General features: G+C 38.9%; 1 protein-coding gene across 1 annotated transcript in view; it reads left to right on the top strand.

Moving 5' to 3' along the window:
* Window positions 1-17981, top strand: part of Slc2a13 (solute carrier family 2 member 13) — a 305981-nt gene that overhangs the window by 144034 nt on the left and 143966 nt on the right. Inside the window, exon 4 of the mRNA XM_057792214.1 lies at window positions 14742-14850. Coding sequence (XP_057648197.1) covers window positions 14742-14850 — 109 coding nt within the window. The remainder of the gene's footprint in view (window positions 1-14741; window positions 14851-17981) is intronic.

Below are 17981 nucleotides of genomic sequence, written 5' to 3'. Positions count from 1 at the left end.
TTATTGCCTGTATATATTGTATATAATTATTGTACTTATTGCATACAGTTTTTATTATATGAGTTATAGCCTTGTTTTATTTTAGATGAAAAAGGGGAAATGTAGTGATATGTTATTTGTATTTTAATAAATAAAGCTTGCCTGAAGGTCAGTGCAAAGCAGCCACACTAGTCAGCCATACAGGTTAGGCAGTGGTTGCACATCTACTGGGGCTCCAGCAGCCACACTAGTTAGCCATAGAGGCTGGGCGGTTGTGGTACACACCTTTAATCCCAGCACTAGAGAGGAATATAAGGCAGGATGAGACAGGAACTCTCACTCTTTCAGTCTTAAGATTTCAAGGAGGTAAGAGCTCTCTAGTGGCTTGGCTGCTTTTGTTTTTCTGATCTTCATGCTGAACCCCAATATCTGTGTCTGGGTTTTTATTAATTGTGGTACACTGTTCATGTGCTGCCAACCCCTGTTAGGGGTGACTGAAGCCTCTTTGCCCTTTTGTTAGCTGCTGACCCTGACCGTCTGCTAGCATTTAGTCATCAACAGGTACTGCTACTATGCCAAGCTCTATTTATTCACACCTACATGATCAACTTTAGCTTTCCCATGACAATGAGTCACATCTATAAAGACATCAAAGAAAGAGCTACAGTCTTTCATGGTTACATCATATTTAGGTACTTGTCTATGGAGCAGTCTCTGGTGGTCTCCTGGGTGGAAGTACCTTGTTAGCAGTTGTCCTTACTTCTAATTCATAGTTAGGGCACCAGTAAGACCAAAGTAATGCTTCCACCCAAATCTATTTTAGTGTGGTAAATGTATTTGGAGTTATTTGTAAGAGTATGTAAAAGAATTTATGTGTATGGAATCATGGGTAACTCAGAGGCAAGACAGCTGCATCACCAAAAATCCCACCCTGGTACAAGTGCTGATCCATAAAATGTACATTCATGGACCCGAGGGGATTGGAGGTCTGGTACTCTATAGCAGTCACGACTTGGATACCTTAGAGGAGCTTTGTGAATCCTGTAGCCTTCAGGAGCATCCTGTACCGTATAAGGTTGTTTGTTATTTATTACATTTATTTATTTTCCATGTGTGTTTGTGGGTGTGGGTGTGGATGCATGTGTGGGGGTATTCACATACTGAAGCATGAAGTGGATATCACAGGACAACTTGCAGGCTTCTCAGTCAGTTCACTGCTTCTACTATGTGGAGCCCAGTGATTGAATTGAGGTCACCCAGGATTGCTATTTGGCAGCAAGTTTCTCTACCAGATGCCATCAGGCCAGGCCACCTTCTAAGTTGTGTTAGCATCTTTCTGATTTCCTGAGTTTTAGGAGCTGCCCTGCTCCCTCCACAATAGACTGTTTCCTTTGGGAGGAAATGGCAGCATAATGGGAGGCCATGTTGGTTATTGCTGTTTTGCAGGTCTGGAGGTGAGCCCAGAGACTCACCCATGCAGGGAAGCTTCTACCACAGCGCTGTGCTTCTTCCCCTGAATCCACGGCCTCTCTTTCACCCCCCTTCTCCCCTGTGCTCTTTTCTTTCCTTTCTTCTTCGTGTTGGAGGTAACAAAAGAGTTGGAAAAAAGAATTGAGACAGGAAAAGAACTGCTTTTGAATTGGAGGATACATTTAGAGTTTCACATATTTGGCTCATTTTTATATCTGTTCCTGAGTATTTTCAGAATAATTAAGATTTTTCTGAGAACTGTGTGGACAGAAAACAACAGTCTTTAAGATGTTGTATTTCAGGGCACCTCATGTTTTTGTGGCATTGTTATATCTGGAATTAAGTGAGACAGTTGCAATTTCTTTTATGTATTCCACCCCACCACAAGATAATAGGGCATCTTGTTGCTTTATTCATGGTAACCATATTATGTAAATCTCAGTATGGAGGGATCACAGTTGTTGCATTTGCAAGTTAAAATCCTCAGTAGTGTTTATTCATTAAATGATTTAATCTGAAATAAAAGGAAACATCCTTCAAACGTCCAAATAAAATTCCAATGCGAATATGGAGTTTTTAAAACTAAAACAGTTATGTATAGAAGCATAGCATACATATTTCACAATATCTTATTTGTATAGAGATGTAGGAATACTTGATTATTTTGGAGGGCAACTATGTTACATAAAAGAAGGCAGGGTAATGGCGCTTACATGAACGCTGTCTGAACTGTGCTTTAAGGAACTAGGTAAACTGATTCTTTATAGGATCTATCACAAATCTTATTGATTTATCTATTTTTATATTATTCTTTATTAAAATTTTGTGTACTGTATTACATTAAATATGTTAAGTAAATTAATATTTTTATTTTCCTGTGTTTTAAACAGTTCTTGGAACTGAACCTATGGCATCACGCATGCTAGGCAAGTACTCTACCAATAAGCTATGTCCCTGGCCCTTAATTTTTTAAATTTTATTTTGAGAGCAGGTCTTGATCCCCACAGCCTTATACTGTGCTTGTTACTCGTACTCATGAAATTATTTGCTTTATTTTTATGGAATTCTAAAAGTGAAGGTTGGCTATTTGCTGACAGAGAAGAGAAACATGCATTTTGGTTGTTATTGCTGTCCATCTTGTTTTAGTTTTGGCATGGGGTCCTCTGTGTAATCCAGGTTGTCCTCAAACTCATGGTTATCCTGTCTTGGATTCCTGAATTTGAGGATTATATGTGTAGACCACTGCACTAGTTAACCCTCAGCTGTGAATTCACTGAAGATGTTTAGTCTTTCCAGGGTTTGAGTGAGGGTGCTGTTTATGTCATACTTATCGTTGGTGAAATAGAACTCAGCACCTGGGAGCTACATGGAGTTCCAAGAAGGTGTGCCTATTGCATGGCTACTGAATACCTGAGTAGATTCAGCCCTTCTTCTCCTGACTGTAAAAGATGCACTGTTCAACGCTGCGGGTTGTATGCTGGTGTCAAGTGTAAGCCAAATGTAGTTTTACTTCCTAACATGTGATATTATTTTTTTAAAAAAAAATTAGACAGGTTAAAAAAAAACTTTTATTACTAAGAATGATAGTTTGGGAAAATAGTGTCAGAATACTAAGATTTTAAAATGACTCATTAAAAAAAAATGATGCTTTCTTTGCTCCAGAATGGCTTTCTCAATACACCCTTTTCCTCAATAGCATACCAATCATACATTGCTGTTAAGAATATTTGAAGTTTAACGTGTGAAAATTACTGGGGTAGAGAATAAATTTATAGCCTTGTCATTTGTTTAGGTCTCTTGACTAAGAAAGTATTTTAAAGTATAGAAAAAATTCTTGGTAATAATAATACAAGCTTTCTGGAAAATAGTATTTCAGTAGTAGTAAGCCCTGTCATTATCTGTTCTTATAGGTGGGGAAAAAAAGTATTTACTTTAGCAACCTTGACTAATAATGTGTAGATTAACACAGAGATTGCTTTGGGGCCCAAATTTATAGTGGTCTGCCTGTAAGCATGCACTTATAGACGGTGGACCCATTACAGCATCTTGGCAAATCAATGGCTTTGCAGGATTTCAAAATGTATTGGCATCAATGCCAGACTGTGAAGGAATTGCACCACATGGGTTGGATTTATCAATAGCAGCAGTCTATTATTCCAAATAGAAAATGTGCCAGGTAACAGCTTGTAATGACAAATATCATCTGCTCCTGTGGAAGAGGAGAACAGCACGGGTGCGCTCAATACATCGGAGCCTGTAATTGATCACAGCATCATTTGGCAGCTTGGGATGCACTCGGATCTCTCCATCCACAGGCTCTCAGTGGTACTATCTCCCTGGAGCAGTTTTCCTCTCTCTTCCTTGCTTCTTCATAGTCAGTGAGCAAATAGTTATTGACTGTTGTCTATATACCTGGTGTGATCCTGGACTAAGTTCAGGGAAGAGTAAAATGAGGAAACAAAGACAAAATCTGAACCGAACACCCAATAAAATCCAATATGGATGAGGGATAAGGAATAGAACCTACAAAAGAAGTTATCAAGGAGCAAAGAAACAGAAATGGCCAGTCATCTGGAATTGGGATAGAGTCCCAGGCAGAATAAACATTTTTAAGGTGACGTTATAAAAACGTGATTTGTTTTGGTAACACAGATCGCACAACAGTTGACGGACTACTGCCTGATAGAGGGTTGTGATGTAAAAATAGATTGAAAGGGTAGATTGGGTGGTCACTGTGCCCCTGTGAAACACTGTAGTGGACATGTCATCCAGAAAGCTCAGCAGGTTAGAGTTGATTGACTTATGAGCAGATGCTGTGCCAACAGTGTGGCGGTGCCAGGCTGAGCCTGGAGAAGGGTACAAGACCGAGAATCTGTGTGTGAAGCCTGTGACTGAATATAAAATGTTGCCAGGAACATTACTGTTTCTGATCCTTCTCACGGGAATCTTTCACTAGAGATGGAAGGTCATGTTTGAGCTGATCTTTAAGCTCTAAGCTACACTCACTCTTTAGAGCATGCGTGCAGTCTCCTGGTGGAAATGGATGAAGGTCTGATCCAGCAATCGAAAAGAGGGACACATAGAAGGCACAGGTAAAGAACAAGAGTAAGTCTTTTACAGAGGGTTAGAAATTGACTATTAAAGTCTTGGAAGTAGGAATAAAGAATGATACTCAAAAGCTATTGTTCTTGAGTTACTGACACTTAGGTAATGAAGGGCAAGAACAAGGTTGAAAAAAGAAATGACGACTTGTGTACGTGATTGGTAGGACCTTTTGCCTTGATCTCAGTATACCATCCATGAAACTCCTAGGTCATTTGCGCCATTGCGACAGATCTTCTTTGATTTCTATGAATGATTCCTTCCCTATTGCTACGAACACAAGGGGATTGAGCCAGGTCATCTGAGCCTCATAGAGGTGGACTCTCCATGTGCGGCAAACATACAAGCGGAGGCAGAAGGGAACAATAGGATGTCCAAGGTAGTATTTAAGTTAGATGTTGTGAGTATATTATGGGACATCCCATTAGAAGAAAATCAGAGTCTTCTGACAGCAATGAGGGTCTGCTCAGAAACATAAGAATTTGTCATGAGGCCATAGTGTCTCATTTTCCTATTTTTTTCCTTGGGAAAAGTTCAACTCTCTGAATGTAGGGATGAAATGGTTAAGGCTGTCTCTCAGAGCAGCGGGGGCCAACAGGATGGGGACAACAGCCTCACATGTTGACATGGGCACAGAGTGTGGTTAGCTTGAAAGTGCTCTGATCTTACAGAGTTCTTATTCAGGATGCTTACACATTGTTCATTTTCACTACCCAGAACATAAGTTGATGCAAGCATATCTTTTAAAATATCCTGTAACAATGGCATGGACAATTAGCATACATTCTAGTTTTACTTAATGTTTATTGTGAACTTGGGAGAACTACTATTATAATCCAGGCAAGGAAGATATAGACGGCCATACTTTATAAGCCCAAATTAGGGTCCTTTATTAGCTAGCAACTGAGATTAGGCTCTTTCCCAAGAGAATGCTTGGCACTGAAGCTCAGGTGTACAGCACTTATAAAGACAAAAAACAAACAAAACAAAAAAATGACATCATTGGCAGATGTAGTCAGGGGAACCTAGTAACATTTGTTTTGATAGATCACAATTGTTTGGGTTATGCTTCTGGGCCATGGTCTGGGTTGGGTAAAGTCTCAAACATGTTGCCAAAACAGACATGACTATTCAAGAAATTAGGAGCTTCTTTCAAAAATCTGTCTCCTGAGCAGGTACAAAATAAAGTCAGGGTAAGGTCAGGGAAAGGCTGCGTGACGTTGGCCACTTGACTGCTTGCCCACTTTGTGCTTAGCTTCCCTCATGTCTGTCACTGCACCTGTGCAGCCTTTCCGAGTAGGATGCTTCTGATGATAACGTGACTGAGCAGGCATGAAAAGACACAGACACGTGAGGCTATCAGGGATGGTGTCATACTTAACATCCCTGATGCTTAATAATCATAACTAATTCTTCTGGCCTCTGCAATGTGCTGATGGATACCTACATGTGAGGATACCTTTCTTGGCTTCCAAGGGGAATGGAAGAAAGACTGTGAAATGCTCATTGTAGGGCCTGGTCCTCCTTTCTTGACAACAGCTGACAGAATGAGAATGGCTTTGCCAAGTTGTCATTCTGAACTGACCGTGTTGTTGGGGGAAACTCACTGGATATCATTGACGTCAAATCACAAGCTCCTAAATTGATGATGAGGAAACTAATGGTTCAAGTGAATGGTGATTATCTTGCTCTCCATTCAACTATGCTTTTCCCACAAAGGCACCTACATTATAACAAAGAATTTAGTCTGAAAAGTGTCTGTGGTGGGGAACCTTCTCCACCTCAGATCTTGTAATGTGTTAGTCATAAAATGTCCATTTTCTCTTTTCTTTAGTATGCAACAAAGTCTTCAAGTAAAAAGAATAAACAGGGAGGAATGCAGTGGTGGGCAAAATATTGGAGATGTAAGGGCCATGCATCTCGAAAGGATTCTTCCTCTGTATCCCTGCATGGGCTGGGTCAGCGCTGCTGGGACTGTCTGTACCCTTGCTGCTGGTTAAGGGGATTGTAGCCTTGGAATGTCACCATCCGTACCACTGTGTTGGTCTTCCTGGTACCCAAAATCTTTTCTGTTGGTGAAGTTTTCTGTATTTTTTAAAACCAACTCTATTGAAGTATAAATTGTATACAATTAAGTAGAACACATTTAAAGCAAGTAAATTGGCAAGTTTCAGCATATGTAAAATACCATCAAACTAGTTGAACAGTCAAGAGATTGAAATTCCTCTGAATCCCAAATCCTTTCTGTGATGCTTTTTGACAACCTCTCCCAATAAGTGACACAATTCAACTTGGACTGAGAGTAAGGCTGTGTGTGTATGTGTTTGTATGTGTGCATGTATATATGTGTGTGTATGTATATATATGTGTGTGTGTTCATATGTGTATATTCATGTGATTATGTGTGTATGTGTATTGTGTGTTTGCATGAATGTTTATGCCTGTGTGTATATTATGTGTCTCTGTGTGTGCTTCTGTGTCTATGTGAGTATCTGCCATGTATGTGATAGCCTATAGAAGCCAGAAGAGGATGTTGAATCTCATAGATATGCTTGGCATGATTATGGGAACTATACTCAGTTCTGTGGAAGAACAGCAAATGTTCTTAAACACTGAACCAACTTCTAGTTATTTCTTATAACTTTTAGGTCCGACTACTCAAACCCTCTCTAAACTTTGAAGGTTTTATATTTTGTAGTATGTGTCTATTGCTTTAAGATGATATATTTGATGGCATAAAATTATTCCTAATAATTTTATCATTATAATACAATTTTAATAATTGTATTACATATTGTGATACATATTATATAATAATATAATTAATATGCTATAAAATATGTATAATAATATAAAATAAATAATATATCATATATAACTATCTTATTCTGTCACTATTTTGAGTTCAGTTCTTTTATTCCTGACACTGATCATTTGTGTCTTCTCTCATTTTTTTCTGTGTATTAGTCTTCAATGGTTGCTGTAATAAATTCCCCAAAAGTTGGTAACTGAAAAAGTCTATCACAACCCTCCAGTAACTGGTGTTAAGGAATTGAAGTCAAGCCAGAGATTCAGGACCAGGGCCTCCTAGATGAGTGAGTGCTTCTGTTCCAAGGCAGCCAAGAGTTCAAAACAGGAACAGAGAAACAATGAAAAACATAGAATATTTATCACTATCAATGATTATGCTCGGGATACAGAAGATCCCAAGGCAAAATGGGAGCTGTTTGCATAATGCCCTTGAGCTCATGAAACTTCATTACTTAGGAAAGGGGAGGAAACATTTTGCCCATGGCATTCTTGGAGTGGGTAGAGACCTTCCTCACAAGGGAGTAAACAAAATCTAAGGGAAAAGGCTTCACACCATGAGATAAGTAAGAAAGTCTGTTATATGCAGACTACGACAAAAGTTAAAGTTTTGAGCTCATGAGATGGCCCACTGGGTAAAGGCCTGACACCCAGCTTGAGTCTGACAACTTGAGTTCAATCTCCAAAACCACATGATAGAAGGAGGGAACCAACTCCTGCCAACAGTTCCCTAACCTCATGTGTGCCATAGCATGTTGGTGGAGGCTGCTCTTTCCTTTCCAGCTGCCCAGACCCAAAATAACTACAGAAACTATATTTATTGTAATACTGTTTGACCAATAGCTTAAGCATATTTCTAACTAGCTCTTATATCTTAAATTTACCCATTTCCATTATTTTGTATTTTACCATGAGGCTTGTGATTTACTGGTAAAGTTCCTGAGCACCTGTCTCCTTCTGCGGTGGCTACATGGAGTCTGTCTGCCTAATTTTTTCCTCTATTTCTGCTTAGAATTCTCGCCTTGTTCTATTCTGCCCTGCTAGAGGCCTAAAGCAGCCTCTTTATTAACCAATGATATACAGAGAGGAATCCCACATCAATGGCATGCATATCTATACGTACACACAAACATGTATACATACATACAATTCAAAAGTTATTTTCAAAAGTAAAAGTGTACATTTGTTGTCCCTCAGTGCTGTTGGGAACAAGTTGAAAGTCAGTGTGATTGAACTGAAATGAAGACATCCTTAGGCTCTCTCCAGAGGCTCTAGGAGGCAGCCTGCTCCTTGATTTTCCCACTTTGATGTCATCCAGTGTTTCATAGCCTATGTCTAAGCCAGTTGAGTCCCTGTCATTTTCTTTGTCTTGAGCATTGTACCTCCTGTTAGGCTCTACTAAAGACAGACCAGGTAATCCAGTATAATCTCACCTTGAACCAACCTTCACGGACTCTTTGGCCATGAGGGCAGAGCTCAGGATGAGGGTCGTTTCAAAGGGATCCTCATTTGGCCTCCACAGTCTGGTTTGAAATTTCCAGATCTATTAATCTTTTCCAGAAACCAGCTTCTGACTTCACTGGTTCAGTTCAACTGTTTTTCTCTTTGCTATTTTGTGGGGTTTGCTATTATTTCTAGCCTTGTGTTTCCTTTGGTTTTTTGTTTGTTTGTTTGTTTGTTAAGGTGGTAGCTAAGGTTTTTAGCTCCATTGCACAAACTTTACATGGTGTGTTTTCATAGACTTTCACATTCTTTACATTGTTCCTTGGTTAGTAAAATCACCCAAGAATTTCCACTCTAGGTGCCTTTTGGTTGATTTCTGAAAGCATTATAGTCAAAGAACTTTTTCCGGGTAATTTCCAAGTCGAGTACTTTTAAATTAATTGAGCGTAGTTTTGGAGATGTGTTTGAAGACATTAAAGCATAGCTGTTTTGTTTTTACTGAAAACTCTGCACAGCCAGCCCTTTTCTGGTTCACAATTCAGCATTTGGAGAGCTGCACCTATATGCACAAGGGCTTTGTAAAGAAACTGTTGAGATGTCTGTCCCATTAGGGGGAAAGATTTATTGTGCATAAGAGAGTGAAAATATCCAGAAGATCTGGAAACATCTAGAGAGCAGAGAGGAAAAAAACCCAAAAATGAAAACAAAACAAACCGTACCGAACATGGCCAGGACTATCTGTGAGGGAGTGGGGAGGGCGGTATAGATAGCAGAAACAGAGACTAGTGGTCGTGGGTGCGCAGTGGGTATAGAGAGTGGAAATCTGAGGTGAGAAGGTGGCTACTGTGGGAACTTTGAAATGCATAGCAAGTATTTGTGAGTTGGGACTGAAAGAGCCTGGAGGCCAGCGTGAGCGTTGGTATGCTGATAGGTGCCACAGGTATATATCAATAGAGAGATAGAGAACCGAACCGTATGTCCCTTATACCAGAGGCAAGGGAAATATTGCCTTTTGGTGGGCACATTTCCTAAGGAATGCTGACTTTTATCTAGCTGCTAAAAATCCTCATTTAATCCAGTTTGAGCTCATTTCTGGATATATGGACTTCCTGGGACCTACAGCCCCCAAGTTGGGCAGATCATAACCACCTGCAATTCCAGCTACAGGGGATTTGACATTCTTGACTGTGGGCACCCACACACATGGTATACATCCCCACATATGGTATGCACCCCCATACATGGTATGCATCCACACACATGATATACACTCCCACATATGGTATACAACCCCCCACACAGGCAGACACACATTCCCATTTCCCAAAGTGACCCTCCATAGCAAACAGTTTGTTGATAGAATTCCTGATGTCTTCTGCTTCCCACTGGTTTCTTGCCTGTTTCTAAACTGGAGAGTAACTGAGTAGTTATTCTGTTCTTCCTAGTAGGTGTGTCAAATATTATTTCATACATTTTGATAACATTTAGGTTTGGTATATTCTGATGAATTGATTTTTATCAGACATTGAAATTATTTGTCTTCTGAAACTTATGATTTTTATTTTTTCCAGATATTATACAATGTTGATCCTTGTTGTAGGATGTTTTCAATTGCTTAAAAAGAAAAGTCTTGTTCTCAAGCTGTTTTAGGTGCTAAGTGTGTACACCAAATGTCGGCCTATTACACAAAAGGCCCTGGGTTTGGTTCCCCAGCATCTCCTAGACGATAACTATGTCACACAAGCCTGTAATCCCAACCCCTTGAGAGGCTGTAGCAAGAAGACCACGATCCAAGATTGTCCCTAGCCTTAGCTAGCTCTTCACAATTCCTGGCTTCATGAAACCTTTTCTCGAAAGCACTACCATTACAACAGTCAAAACAGAAATTTTTAAAAGCCTTTTTTAGATGGTACCTAGGTGAGTCTAGAGGTGAATTTAAGCCATTGTTGGGGAAAGCTCTTCTGAGTATTTTTTTTTCTTTTTTCTTTTTTTAAGTTTAAATTTTGTAAAAGTTTACTTCAAGAACCTGTTTTTTCACTTTGGTTGATAGGGGCAGTTTCTGTTGCCCACTCCTCCATGAGTCCCCGGAATGATTCCCTGGTCTCTACCGTGGTTCCTTCCTCAGCAGGGAAGTCTCTTTTCACACACCCACTGCTCAGTACAAACGGGGTACTCAAGGAGGACCCTGACACTGTATCCCAAATTCTCCATCTTTCTCTGAATCTCCCTCTTTCCTGGTCCTCTGCCCTCTTCAGCCTGCATGGCATCCACTTCTGTATTCTAAGGTCCCTTCCCAGTTTGCTACTGCCAGGTCTGCCTGCTTTTCCTCCCTGTGCTTAGCCTGGAATCTGTTTTTTTTTTTTTTTTCTGAGACACTAAACCAGGACTAAGTAGGGCTCACATCACTTGCTTCCTGAGACTCGAGGATCACCTCCTGCCATGGCCTGTTGCCCAGTAGCATAGAAACCTCTTTCTGGTGGATTTTGCTTGGCTCTGTAGTGCTTTCATGTGGAGAAGTAAAGCTGATGAACCCTTATTCCATCTCAGCTGCTAATGCCAGTCCAAAGCTGAGGGTTTATGCGATACAACTGGGGTCCTTGTGTGTTCTCACTTAGCAGTCGGCAGGCGAGATCCCAGTGGTACACCCATCCATAGGAAAGGCTGCTGGTCGACTGTCTCTTTTCTCGATGCGGTCGAGCCCATGTTACACCTGGACATCAGACAAGAGTTAGGCAGCACGTAGTCTGAGATGTTTGAAACGGAAGAACAAAGCAAAGCACACTGATTCCTCAGCCTCTTCGTGACTGCCAATTTGTTTAAAGTTAGTTGGTCATGAGCTTTAGCGTTTGTGTGGGGATTTCTGCATTTCAAGATACAAATGTCTGAAACAAACATGAACTTCTTGAATAGGCAAATTGTATTTAATTATAAAAGCAAAATAATCATACAGTGAAATAGGACTTGGCATTCTGAATTTTACTGAGAAACAGACAATAAGTACACTTAAGGGTTTTTTGCTTTGTCTTTTATTCTGCTACCTCTTGCCTTCTTGATATAAAGATTAATGATGGTTTTGATTTATCCAGCCCATTCTGCTTCCCTGGAAAAACTAGGTTTATGACTTTAACAAAAGAAAATTCTTAAACTTGTTTACACATGATCCTATGTGTAACTGCTCTGATCAAAACATTAATGAAAAATACCTAGTAGAATAAAGGAATTAGCATTGTTTATTGTTTAAAGGATACAAGAAAAAAATTGGATAATTTAGATTTTTTAAATTGGATGTAAAACTTGTATACTATTTTTTTTCTGGAAATAAATTTCAATGTAGTTCACTTTAACAAGGCCAAATAAAATACCCATTGTAAGTGAATACGCAGCTCCCTCCCCCAGAATTTTAACCTATTTTTTAAATACAATAGTTAAATAATTTATGTTCAGATTTCCCATCATAGCTAGTCTTCAAATTATTTGAAGACTAGCTTTTTTTAAAGACCTAGAAAAGAAATACATACTTGTAGCAGCTCCCAAATCATTAATGCTTGACTTTATCTTATTCTTGTCTTACTAGCTCTTATAACTTAAATTAACCTGTTTTCTCTTCATCTGTGTTTTGCCTCAGGGCGTTTTACCTTTCTTTCATTCTGTATGTCCTACTCCACCAGTGGCTGACTGGTGACTGCCTGGCCCCGGGAGAGTCCTTCCTTTGCTCCCTGTTCTCTCCTCTCATTCTCTTCCTCTGAGCCTAGATTCCTCTTCCTAGTTATTCTCTCTGCCTGCCAGCCCTGCCTATTTTTCTACTGCTGGCTATAGTCCATTCAGCTTTTTATTAGACCAATCAGGTGCCTTAGGCAGGCAAAGCAACAATATTTACATCATTAAACAAATGCCTCATAAATAAATGTAACACATCTTTACAGCATTAAAGTAATTCAGGATAAACAAATGTAACACATCCTTACATAGTTAAAGTAACATTCCAAAACAGGTGCTAGCCCATCCCTTCATATTAAGGCATGGAAAACTTTGGTCCTAACTGTTATAATTTTCTCCCTATGACCTTACCTGGCTGTCAGTTCATGATACAATGTAATAGTGGAATTGGTTACAGCATTTTGAATACTGTTCCAGACTTCTTGAACAAGGAAAAGGTAGTCTTTGACCTATGGAAAGCCAAGATAAGTAGACTTTGAGTTGGTTACCATTTAGAATTTACTCCTAATACACAGGGCAAGAGATATTTTACACGAATGTTTTGGCTGTAGGGGAAAGGTCGGTTTTATAGAGTCTTATGTGCATCCCTTCTTTGTGAAGTTCACTTACAGATGTTTATGTTTGCTCAGAAGCACACCTTCCTTCTGTGAGTGATTGATGCATCTTGCAACATTGTCACATCCAGATACCTGACCTTACCTTGCCTCACACAGCGCCTCTTATACAGCTGATTTCCAGTAGCCTGCGTGAATCTAAGTCATTTTTATGTGTGGCATACGCTCAGCCTACTTTTTAAATGAGTTACCCTTTTATTGAGCTCTTAGTGACTATCCTGCTCCTCTAGGCTGATTTGTCATGTCTTGACACTGAGAAACAGAAACATTTTCAGTAGGTCACGTTTTGTGGTTTTGATCATACTCTTGAGGAGTCAGAATAGTCTTAGCCCTGTAGCGTTTAGTTCTAATTAATACTCTGGCTCAGCATCTCATATTATCATTTATTATCGAGACATTGCATATATTCTTTATCATTTCTTCAAACTAAAAATGTGACTCTCAGAAGATTCCTGAAATAGTGAGATTTACATGGATTTAGTTCCCTTGGCTTATTTGGGGTCTGGTGATGAAGCATGACCTTCTGGGAATGTGCTTTAATTAAATGATTGGCATCCTGGGAGTGACAAGCTATTTTCTCTCATAGCGGATATGTCCTAGCCCAGCAAGGATACCATATACAATACTTGTTAGTGTTTCCAGGGCACTCTGTGTCAAACCCTTTAGAGAGTAAAAGCTATGCCATGATGAAGGCCAGTTACCTTATGAGAGGCCTTGGTGATTTTGATGCCACAGCTATGCAGAACCGATCTAAGATGTTCGAAATCTCATTTATATTTTATTACATTTATCTGTGAGTGTGTGTGTACATGTCTGTATGTGTTTGTGTGGGCGCACACACGTGTCTATTTGTGCATGGTATAGTGTGCCTGTGGAGGTCGGAGAGCAACTTGCAGGCATTATTTCTTTCCTTTTGTCATGTGGGTCCCAATGGTGGAGCTTAGGTCATCAGGCTTAGTGACAAGTGCCTTTACCAGGTAGGATATCTCACTACCTTCTGTTTTATATTTCTGAATGATCAATGAATGCCTCTTCAGGGAAACTCAGTTTTTAGACATTTCCATCCATGCATATATTTATGCACAACTGATGTTATTTTTCTTTTATTTCCTTTTGATAATTCTCAGTGTAGCCATAACCAGAATTGATATCAAGCGTAAATTTCTTGAGGTCACTAGAATAGAGCGGGATGAATTTTGTTCCTCTTTGTTTGTAATAAATGCTTTTTCATGTGGTTCCTTTTGCCAGTTACCTTGTAAATGGTCCCATATGGATGCATATTAAGTCCTTTTTAATTGCCAAGAAAGTCAAAAAACAAAATGCATAATTAATCATTGTAACTAGAAAAAAAATCAAGGAGGAATAACGTGTGGGAGATTCGGTTCTGTGAGTCTAAATATTACCCATGACATGCGGTCATCAGAATTCTCTGCTGTGGCTTTTCCAAATCATGATTAAAAAATACTGTTGGTTTTAGAAGCAAGACATTGTTCCCAAATTTCCGTAAAAGTTGTATTTCAAAATGCCCAATGGTGTTAATTTCACAGAGATTTGCAATGAGATCTAAAAGTAATGGCCGGGTCTTTCTCTCTTTCTTTGTGAAAACAGCTGGACCTGTAATCTGCAGAATGCTGAGTTACGCCCCTACTCGCCGGGCATTAGTTGTGGGATGTGGTTTACAGATGTTCCAGCAGCTCTCGGGCATCAACACCATCATGTACGTATCCTTGTCAGCTTGTTCTTGAAAAGTCTGTGCAGGGTGTGCTTCACAGGAAGACAGGAGAGTGTGCTCCATGGTTTGTCACTTTTGAATGCAGAGGAATGTCCTCTGAAAATGTCTTATGATTGTTAAAAACCCAGCACTTGGAACCATGAGGTAGTTTTGTGTTTGGTATATTATTGTTAGTATATGTTTTATATGTTGTAATTACGCCACTGATTCTTTTATGTAATCCAAGCTGACATCTTTGTGAACTTCATTTGTTGGCCAGAGCCCCACAGAGCATTTTCATGCAGTCCTGTAGTGGTTTTGGAGCACATTCTTTCTCCGTAGCCATTACATTCCTTTCTTGACCATGGTCCCTCATATCCCCCTTGGTTCCCAGACAAGCTTGTGCCTACATTCATATAGTCTCCATAGATTTGATTTTAAGTACAATTTTATACACAATTTAGGACTCTCAAATGGGAAAATAATGTTATATTTGTCTTTCTGAGACTCACTAAATTCACTTAATATGATAATCTCTTATTGTATCCATTTTCTTGCAAGCATTATAATCTCATTATTCTTATGGCTAAACAAATTCCACTGTATATATAAATGATATTTTCTTTATCCATTCCTCTGTTGATGGACATCTGGGATAGTTCCATAGCTTAGCTATTGTGCACAGTGCAATGCCTTAAACATTGATATAATGCATCTTTGTGATGTATTGACTTAGAGTTTTGGGGAGTGGTGAAGTTGGGTCACATTGTAGGTTTCAGAAAATCCTCTGTGCTGAAGTTTATGGTGACTGGACTAGTTTACATTTCTCCCAGTAGTGCACAAGGATTTTGTTGTCCTCATCCTTAAGAGCCACTTTGTTTTCTTGATGGCTGCCATTCCAGCTATAATGTCAAGAAATGCATTTCCATGGCTAGTGAAGTTAGCTTCTTCTCATGTGTACTGGCCATTTGTCTTTCCCCTTTTGAGACTTTCTGTTCATTTCAGTCTCCCATTTAATGACGTGATTGTTCATTGTTTTTTAATTTTTTTTTTGTTCATTGTCTATGCTGGTGCGAGTTAGACAGATATGCAACTCGCAAAGTTTATGTCTAATATTGTATGTTCTCTCTGCACCTAAGTCAATTGCCTTTGCTGTATATCACTGAGTTCCATTTGTCTATTCCTTTTTGAGCAACTGGTGCTCTTCCCAGATGCTTGCCTATGCAGATATCCTCAAGTATTTCTATACATTTTCCTCTAGTAGTTTACAGAGAAACGATCATTTGTGTTTTGTCCTTGGATCTATTTGTGTAATGTGTCATTCATTTACAAGAATGCACTGAACCATCCATAAATCTCTGGAATGAAGCTGACTTGATTATGGTGAAGTTTTGATGTGTTCTTCTGTGCTTTGTCTAAGTATGATACTGGTTATCTTTGCATCAACATTAATCAGAACATTTGTTATGTAATTTTCTTTTTTTTTTCTGTTGTGCCTCATTCTGAATTTGGTACTAGAGTAATTTTGGCATTGTAGAAGGGGTTTGGTACTGTTCTTCTCCCTTCCATTTTATAGAATAAATAGCTTTTGTAACATTGTTGTCAGTTCTTCTTTATAGACATGGTTGAATTTAACAGTGAACATTTTTTAGTTGGGGGACTTTTATTCTTCAGTCCTGTTACTTTTAGGTCTGCTTAAATTGTTTGTGTTGTGTTAATTTAATTTCGTGCATCTAGAAACTCTTCCTTTGCAATTTTCCAATTTAATGAAATATAAGCTTTTAAAATATATACTAATGGTTTTCTGAGTGTTATTGGATCTGTTGTAATGCCTCCCTTTAGAGTCCTTACTTTGTGAATTTTCGCTTTCTGATTCCTTTGATCATTTGACTAAGTGTTGTTGACCTTGTTTATCTTTTCAAGTCTTTTCCTCATTGATTCCTGTACTGTGTTTAACTTTTTCAGTTCATTAATTTCTGCCCGAATGTTGGTTATTTCTTTCCATAGTCTAATTTGGGTTTTGGTTTGTTCTTGTTTTCCTAAGTTCAGAAGGTATATTGTTAAGCAATTTATTTAAGAGCTCTGACTTTTGAAATATGTAACTATGAATTTTCATCTTGTCACTGCTCTTATTTTACCCTGTAAGGTTTGGAATATCATTTTAATTTTTACCCAGTGTTAGGAATTTTTCAGTATGTTTTAAATTCTCTGATCCATGGCTCACTAGTATTTTTCACTCTCCAAATTTGTACATAGTCTATGTGTCTCTTCCTAGCTTTATTCCACCACAATGTCAGGTACAATCTAAGAAATTATTTTAGTTTTCCTATGTATCTCAAGATTTTCTATGTATCCTATGATGTATTCATTTTTAATTTCTATTTTGTATTTTATGTATATAGGTGTTTGCCTGTATGTGTGTCTGTATACCACTTACAATCATGATACCCTCAGAAGCCAGAAGAGTGTGTTGAGTACCCTGAAACTACTTTTTCAAGTGTGTTTAGCTACCATATAAGCGATGGGAATCAAATCTGAGTCCTCAGAAGACCAGCCAGTCCTCTTTCTTAACTGCTGAGCCTTCTCTGATACTGCTGGGTAGACCCTCTATGCAAAGGTCATATTATTCAGAGATTGAGAATAGAAAGAAAGTGGATGAGTATTAGATCAACTGAGAAAAAAAGCCAAGGTGGGGAAAGTAGCTGGGAAGGGAAGGCTGGCAGACTGTCTGGATATACATATTTTAGAGCAACAAATAAAAACAAAAGACAGAAAAAAAGAGAAAAAGTAACAAGAGCTAAGGACAAGAGGGGGAATATATGAATTGTGTGTAAGAATAATAGAGAGTTCACAATAGTAAACTGAATAGAGAAACATCAGAACTGTGAACATAGCCAAGCACAGCTGTGTCACATTGCCAGGCATTACAGGAAAGAGCTTACTCCTGTCTTTCAGGGCTGTGCATTATCATGCAGTAGAAGGTCATTAATAAATGAGATTATTCAGGGGGATGCTTATATGTTTTTCTTTGGGTTCACCTTCTTATTTAGCTTCTCTAGAATCACGAATTATAGTCTCAATGTCCTTTATTTATGGCTAGAAACCAAATATGAGTGAGTACATCCCATGTTCCTCTT

The sequence above is a fragment of the Chionomys nivalis genome, chromosome 17 (assembly GCF_950005125.1).
Source record: "Chionomys nivalis chromosome 17, mChiNiv1.1, whole genome shotgun sequence".
Classification (NCBI taxonomy): Eukaryota; Metazoa; Chordata; class Mammalia; order Rodentia; family Cricetidae; genus Chionomys; species Chionomys nivalis.
The sequence above is the reverse complement of the archived record's forward strand: the minus strand, read 5'-3'. Positions and strand labels throughout refer to the sequence as shown.